At 36.8% G+C, this 8,367-nt stretch overlaps 1 protein-coding gene across 1 annotated transcript; it reads right to left on the bottom strand.

The window, feature by feature from the left end:
- Positions 1–530: 530 nt before the first annotated feature.
- LOC113503107 (6-phosphogluconolactonase) lies at positions 531–2,485 on the bottom strand. The gene is made up of 4 exons (XM_026884924.1): positions 2,284–2,485; positions 1,567–1,767; positions 1,205–1,485; positions 531–1,121 (listed from the first exon to the last, which is right to left on the bottom strand). The coding sequence occupies exons 1-4, from the start codon at positions 2,399–2,401 to the stop codon at positions 1,020–1,022; spliced, it is 702 nt and encodes a 233-aa protein (XP_026740725.1). The 5' UTR covers positions 2,402–2,485; the 3' UTR covers positions 531–1,019.
- Between the last annotated feature and the right edge of the window lie 5,882 nt (positions 2,486–8,367).

Below are 8,367 nucleotides of genomic sequence, written 5' to 3'. Positions count from 1 at the left end.
AAAATATATCATCCATAAAGGCTCATTCATATTGTGCGAGAAAAGCCTGAGATTGCAATACATAGCAACGCCGCGCATGAAAAGTTACATAACGTTGCCTTCAATGTATCGCACCTTACAAGGTATTTCTCACACCGTTTAAAGCGGCCTTGATGCGTAAGCTTATTAAGAGATATCATTTTTTTACAGGTAGAAGAGTAAGTAAATGATTTATGTAATTTTCAAAAATGAGATACTTTTTCTGAACACATAAGTCCTCTCATTATATCATTTTCAAACAACTCTACTCCTTTCATATTTTTCTTAATAATCTTTGCGCCTCAGTTATACTAACGGCTTGTCTTGCCGCTTGCATCTAGATGAAATTGGCTACTAACGAACCCAAACAAAATAGGTTGTACTTGCGGCAACCGGTTAAAACTATCTTTCCTATAAAAATAGATACAAAAAGTTTTGGGAGAAAGGATAAAAAATATAGCCCACAAAAGCAGTCAAAGCCAGAACTCAGGCTTACGAAACAAATATCAAAGTTTAAAAAAATTGTACCCAAAATATTTATTAAAACCATACTATAACAGGAATGTAAAAAAAAAGAATATAAATGCACCAAGTTTGTGTGTCATCACAATGTCAACAAACATTTTAGAATGTTCTTTTTCCTGATTACAAAAAATACAGAACACTTTTTGCTTAGCTTAATACAAACACAAGCTACCATATCACCTAATGGCTAATATTTTATTTACACATTTTTCATATTAAGAACGGGAGCTTTTCATCTTAATTGGCTTTACCCTAATGGCCTGACGTACTAGGTAGGTATTTTCTGAGGGTTTACCACCCACCTCGCTCAGTACATCATTACAGTGGAAAAAAGACGCCGCCGTAAACCGTAAAGATTTTTCAGCTTTCTTAATATTATGGAGATAAAATTTTGTAGTTTTACAGTTGACTAAACTATACCTTGCATTACTTTAATTGTGGCGATTCTTAATTCTGTATGCTTATTGCCGATCCATCTAAAGATGTTGCGCAGCTTGCTCGTCGAGAATCCAGTAGAGGGAGCCACTGTGTGGCTTGACTCTCGCAGCGGGCAAATCCTCTTTGGTCACCAGAATGCGCTGAAGTATAAAACACGTACATATTACAATTGATGAAGTAAAACAAGTTGAAAATGACTTGAAATCAGTACCTATTTACTTACTTTAATCATATCTGCTTTACCAGCTCCGCAAATAGCAAATAAACAGTTCCTTGCATTGTTTATAGTTGAGTAAGTCAGAGTCACTCTCTCTGGAGGAGGTTTTGGTGAGTCGGTGATAGCAGCAACCTTCAGAGAGGCTTCTTCTAGTAATGGATGACCAGGGAATAAGGAGCAAGTATGACCATCAGGGCCCATGCCAAGTAGCAATAAGTCAAATACATAATCAGAGTTGTTAAATGCTGCAGTCAATTTCTCTGCATAGTCCTTTGCTGCATCAGCCGCTAAAAGAATGTTGGATTTAGCTATATGATTATTCTACTATAAGTAAATAGGCAATAGTCATTATTAGAATCAATTAATACCTCCAACACCTTGCTTGATTGTTATAAACTGACTTTCTTTAAGCGATACTTTTGGAAGAAGTTCTCTTTTGTAAGTGCCAAAAGTAGAGTCCTCGCTCTGTTCTGGTACCACTCTCTCATCACAAAAGGCCAAGACCCATTGTGACCAGTCCGTGTCGACTCTCGGAAGACATTCACACAAGTATTTGACCACAGAACCCCCTGTAAAAGTTAGGAATTTAGCAGAATTGGAATTCATCAATGGGGATAATAGCTTGGATTACCTATTCTGGTTATGTCAATTAATTAATCAGACTATTAGAGAATTGTTTCTTTATTCGTGTTTCTTCATACTTTTTTTCTTATTATTTATCTGCACTTTACCTTCGTCATTGTGACTACTTTGATTTTTCTCTAAGTTTGAAATCTAATCAATAACTAATTGTAATTAACAAGTCAGCCTATAATATGTTTAAAAATATTGCCTTCCTAAATTAAATTTATATATACATAGAAAAATAACAACCCTTAAAGAATAACAAGTCAGTTAACAGATGTATATTTTCCTCTAATTACATAGAAGTTAGAACTAAGTTTTTACTTGTCAACTTTCAAATATTTCATGTTCGTATTCTACATAATAACAACTACACTAACTTGCATAACACAGTTAATTATTAAAAAAAAAACTATTGATTTATGACATGTACCAAAGTGACCTTGAAAAACTTAACTTACCGGAAAGTCCAATATAAAACTTCCCGCGGTTTTGAATGGAATCATTTGATATCTTCTCTATGTACGAGACTAATTTATTTATAAGATCTTGTTCGTCGTTAACTATTATTGTCGTCATTTTCTTAATTTATTTTATGTTCCCTACGTACTTATAACCTAGACAACCAAAGAAAAAGAACTGAAACTGATAAACAATTTGACAGACCTGCAATATTTAGTAATGTCACAGACTGTCAACCAGTTGTCATTTTTGTTAAAATTGTTACATTACGTTTTGTTTACATTATTAGGATTAAATTCGACACGCCTCGTCGCCAAGATAGAGTCGTTCCGAGTGTTTTTTTTTATTATTTAAAAAATAGCCTCATTAGTTTTCTGACCGTTCAGGCAACGATATCAAAAAAAAAAAAAAAATATAAAAACTACTTTTCATTACATTAAATTAGTCTTTGAATAAGACTTCTATAACATTCAGCTATTTAGTATTTATTTATATATTCTGAAAAATAGCGGTTGTAAATTTTAATAATGGATGAAACTTGGAACACACTTTGTACATAAGTGACCTTCGTGCCTTTCAGCAGTCAAACCGTTTGAACAGTTTTGTGTGGTGTATATAGAATATGTTTAATGTTTTTATGTTTACCTATGTTGATCATAAATCCTTATAATTGATTGAGGGGGTCACTAGAAATAAATTTTCTATAACTATGCACTGCTCTCCTCTCTCCTAAATGATGATGTGCCCGACAGCGTCCGTAATTGTAGTTGTAGAAATTGTACCACAATAATTATAAATAATAAATAAAGTAAATTGAATTGAATCTATGTCATCCAACACATTTGTTGATCTAAAAAAACATGACACAAATGTTTTGTATTGATGCGTAGATACACTGTTAAAATAATGGAAAATATAACCAAACAAATACTGGTTTAGAGTTAAGCTGTGATTGTGAAACTTGGTATATTAATACCTAACAAAAATAACGTTGAGATTGTATTCTGTTTTTTTTTCTTTTTGATATTCGAAAATATTATTTAAATGTCTGGGTGCCATTTTTCAATTTATTTTTCGAGTCCCCCAGACCTGATAAATTCAATGAAACCTTATTGTGTCGAATTCTGTTTAGCTGTCGGGACTGTAAGGACTTCCACTTTCCCACGTTTTTATTTTATGATACAATCGCTTTCTTGTTTGTTTGTCATTCCCGTTTTGAGGCATTTCCCTATAAGCAGCCTGAAATTTTCAGGGTAGCTTATAACCCGATGACAATGCAATTTACAACTATAAAAACGGCTGGACTGATTTTAATAAAATTTGATTGGAGTGACATTTAAAAACGTAGATACTTCGTTTTTTTAAATCTATTATTTTCTAACTTCAATCTATAAAACGTGGCTTTCTGTTGCTGTTTCTTTCTGATATGGGCTGCTAAAAAAGTATTTGAAAAAAGTAACGCCGACAAAAGGGCCCACGCTTAGTCAGTTCATCCGCGTCATCGATCGGAGCCGGAGAGTGGTTGCCCCCGAACATGGGCAACTCTAACCTCTCCAGCTCTCGTTCATGTCCGGTAGACGTCAGCGCACTTGACTAAGCGTACACCCGATTATGAGACGAAATATATAGATGGAAGCGACAAAAGATTTCCGTTCGAATTTTATGCATTTCAAAAATATCATTTTTCATTTTCTCTTTGTTTACGTAAGAAAATAAAATCTACTTTTTATGAAAGTTTCCATAATTTTCAATAGAATTTATGAAATTGTTTTGTGACATCGCGATCGTGACATTGACTTGTAGGTCGACCAGCTGTTTAAGTTAATCTACTTGTACACAGATGGCGTTATCGAAACTTGCTTCAAATTAATGCGTTGGTTATTATAGCTACGGAAATTTTAAAGTATAATTAAAAGAATAATAACTAAACATCTAAGTAGATTTCTTCTGTCTTGTAGATGAAAACTCGTTTTTAAAACAATATAATTTATTTTTTATTTAGCCATTACTGTTCCACAGCAGGGCAAAGGCCTCCCTTAGGATTTTCCACTCTGCCCGGTCTATTGCTTTTTCTTCCCATTGTTCGTGGTATGCATCCAGCTCGTCGCGCTATCTCAATCAGGGCCGTCCTCGTCGCCACTTCATGTTGGATGGAACCCAGTGAGTACACACTTTGGCCCAGGAGTTATCGGGCAAGCGACAAACGTGGCCGGCCCATTCCCATTTTAAATAGGCAGCTTTGAGACCAACGTCAGCGATTTGAGTAATGGAATACTGTTCCGTATTCGGTCTGCCACTTGAGCTCCTAACATACTGCGGTCCATGGCAATATAATTTATTTTCATAAATATGTGTCAATTGTATAGACAAGGAGCAGGTTCGTTCCCAACGCAAGCAAATATCTACATGTCTTATTAGGGTTAAGTACCAAAAGGGTAAAAACAGAACTTTATTCGTAAGGTATCGCCGTCTGTCCGTCCGTCTGTAACCTGGCTGTATCTCATGACCGGTGATGGCAAGACGGTTTAAATTTCATAAGGAATGTACATAATCCTGTTGCTATCATAACAAAAAGTAATAAAACTAAAGGTTTAGCATCGGTTGTCGTTTGTTGTTACGGTCATTATTAATACCTTGGGCCTTAGATTGTTGAGGGGTGGATGGCCCTTGGTAGATACCCCATCACATTATAGGAAGTTCTTAACATGTGCGACCTGTGCCCCCGTGCACGCCTTTAAAAAGGACCGGGTCTCTTCTTATGAAGTTATCCTGTGAATTAACAGAGATATAAATATTATTTAGATATTAGGATATCATGGATATCCGAATAAATCATGTGATTGATATAAGCTACAGCTGGCAAACAAGAAAACATTTAATAGACTATTGTACCTAAAACACGTACAGTACATAATGCAGCTACTGCCCAACAGATGGCGCTGTTTGCTTAAAAGGCAGTGAAAGTGAAAGTAAGACGACTGCATGAAAACGGGCACGGTGACCGCGACACACGGTTGTTGACCGTCAAAAGATTATGACGTAACGGCTTAAACGCGTTAAGGGCGGCCTCGCGACTTTGGGACAATTATATATTCTGCATAAGAAATGTACCCTGAACAAAAAGCCATCTTGTAAATGATGATCATGCTTTAGAAATTGTTACCGGCACCGAGGGCGGGTTTTATTGACTGCGCTAGTGCATTATGCCTTTCAAACTGTCTTGATGATATTTTGATTAAAAAACTATCATAATTACTATAAAATATGTTTTCTTCCGAATTAAATGAAAATACCGACAAGAATATTTTATTATTAGCTGTAAAAGTTTGAAAAGTGCGGAGAGAAGTTGCCACGATCATAATTATCTTCTCATTTGGAACTCATAGTAAAACCTTATAGTCTATCGATATCAGTGATGTTAAAGTTCAGCTGGGCTCGCTCTAGATAATATTCGTGGATGTGTGTTCATACATGAGGTTAATCAGAGAGGTACATTTACAACTTTGTGAAGAAGAAATTTAAGATCAGTTTTGTACTGCGGTGTAAAAAAATACGGTCGATATCTTCAAGCTTTTATTTACTTACCCTGGACTTTTGTCTGTAATCAAATCTTGCAAGTTATATTCTGCTTATTTTCTGTCCTGTCTTTTGCTCCTTCAGAATCTAATTCATCAAAGGTTGTCTGTAAAAGATCTTTGAGATGCTTTTAGCAATAAGACCACCCATTTAGGCACCATGTAACTATTCATTTGTATATAATTCTTTATTTATGTGGTGTATAAAAAAGAATATTCTATCTAAACAAGTGTCATCTAGAAACAAGTCGCAGGTTTAACCTTACGGTTTAAGCGAGTATCTGCGGTTGGCAGGGAGGGCACACTGTTACCTCATCAGCTAACAGGCCATCAAGGAACCGGAAACGTGGACGACGTCTGCGGCCACTCTTATGAGGAGTGTGGGGTTATCTTTTAACCTACCCTTAAAGAAGAAGTTCAGCCAGTCTCCGAGAGCATGACGTTGATGCCGTGACTCTGGCAGTTGAAGGGACCTACCCCCACCCCACTAACAACCTTTTTTCATGAACCGTTTAAACAAAAGAAAAAACTTACTGAAAGTGAATACTTACTTATACGAACTGTTAAAAATCAAATGAAGTGTTAGGTAGGGCGGAAAACTTTTTTTGATAGCTCTTGATTTTTTTTTACAGAGCCGTCGGGACCTAGACTATTCCGTAACAGACATAAGTGTATGAAGACATAAGGTCATGTTTGTATGTTTGTACCTGTTCACCTCCGCCATGATCACGGTAAATGCTGAGGTGAGCCGTGTTTGGGCACCTGAGGCGTTTATTACGCGTCCGGTAAACAGGTGGACTTATAGGCGAGAAATATACTAACTAGGTATAAAAGTCTACCACACAGATTTGTGATAACACACAAAAGTGATATCACACTAATAATATAAATTAGAAGGCATTTGAGCCCGTGTGCTTGTTTGCATGCTTGTTGCCTCTTCACGCTAAACCTAACTAGATACCTGACACCTCGGATTACATCTGGCTACATTTATCCGCGTCGACAAGGATAATATATTTGCAACTGCAAGCAACAGCTGGTCTAAAATAAAGAGAGGTCTGCTGCTTTACTCCCGAAGCTGTTTTAGCTTTTGATTGGAATTTGATTTTGTCCAAAAATGTTACCATCGAACTACACCAAGATTGAGTTTGTAGTTAACAATCGTCTCACAACAGAAATTGGCGCTAGTATCAAAGCTAGTTCTAGAATTCATCATCATCTAAGCCTTTTCTCAACTACGTTAGGGTCGGCTTCCAGTCTGAAAGGATGAAGCTAAGTACTAGTGTTTTATAAAGAGCGACTTCCTATCTGACCTTCTGAACTCAGTTATCTGGGCAATAAGATACTCCTTGGTGTCTATCTAAGGAGTACCTATCTTTAAGGCTGTCAGATTTCCAAGTGCCAACTCGATCTCAATTGGAATGAAACAGGTCTTGATTCCCTCGGGAGGATTATTTCTTTTGACAGTAGCACATTTTGCATACGAAATATTTTTAATAACTATTGGATAAATAGAAACTAATCCTTACATATGGATGAAAAGGTCAATTTTGAGGTTGTCGCGTCGTGCACAGGCCTTTAATAAACACACATGTGTTGTACAGGTTGCACTTGACACAGTTACTTCATGCTTTCTGCACTATATTGATATATACTATGAGTAAATAACACTAGTTGTTGCCCGCGGCATCGTCCTGGCCTTCGTGGATTTTAGACGAATGTTTTATGTGAAAATTATTGTCACGCGTTGATACATTATTGTGCTGTTTTGCTAGTGGGTGGCGTTGTTGTGATTTGAGACGAGGAAAAAAATCTAACGACCTTACGATCACCTAGAAATCTTTTAGCTCTTTTCGCGATGTTCCAGTAGTCTTTCTACACCGGGCACCGCATTGAACAAGCACAAACGATCTCGTGATCGGATTGTGTTGTTTATTAGTCTGTTAAAGTTCGACACATCCCTGCATCGATTTTTACATGAGTTGCCGTAGTTTTTCACCCCGGAATAAAAAATTACTAGGTGTGGAAGTGAGACGGCGCTACGCGTCATGTTTCGTTGTTTCGCTTCCTCAATGTTAACAGTAGTTTGTAAACGACTAAGGGCCATGAATAAGGTAATGCAATTCATAAATCCAATTTAGAATCATCGATGCCATATGTTGTCTACAAGGCACTTGTTGAAGGATTCTCGCTGTTTCGTGATCGCTCCGTCACGACTAGCGCCTGCTTACGGCCTTAGACCATATTTTGATAACATACATTTATTGAATTATGCTCATTGATGAGGTGCGCCATTCAATGTGTTTTTCTGTGAATGTGGGTAACCTCCTCGCTACTGATCGCACTTGTGACTAAAGTAGACGTAGGCTTTCAAGGGTCTGTTTAAAACCCTGACACCAGGTTATACGTCAACTATATGAAAAGTTGATCATCATCGGCCTAGCCTTTTCCCAACTACGTTGGGGTCGGCTGCCAGTTTAACCGGATTCAGCTAAGTATTGTTTTACA

This window comes from Trichoplusia ni, chromosome 18 (assembly GCF_003590095.1).
Source record: "Trichoplusia ni isolate ovarian cell line Hi5 chromosome 18, tn1, whole genome shotgun sequence".
NCBI classification, from domain to species: domain Eukaryota; kingdom Metazoa; phylum Arthropoda; class Insecta; order Lepidoptera; family Noctuidae; genus Trichoplusia; species Trichoplusia ni.
The sequence above is the reverse complement of the archived record's forward strand: the minus strand, read 5'-3'. Positions and strand labels throughout refer to the sequence as shown.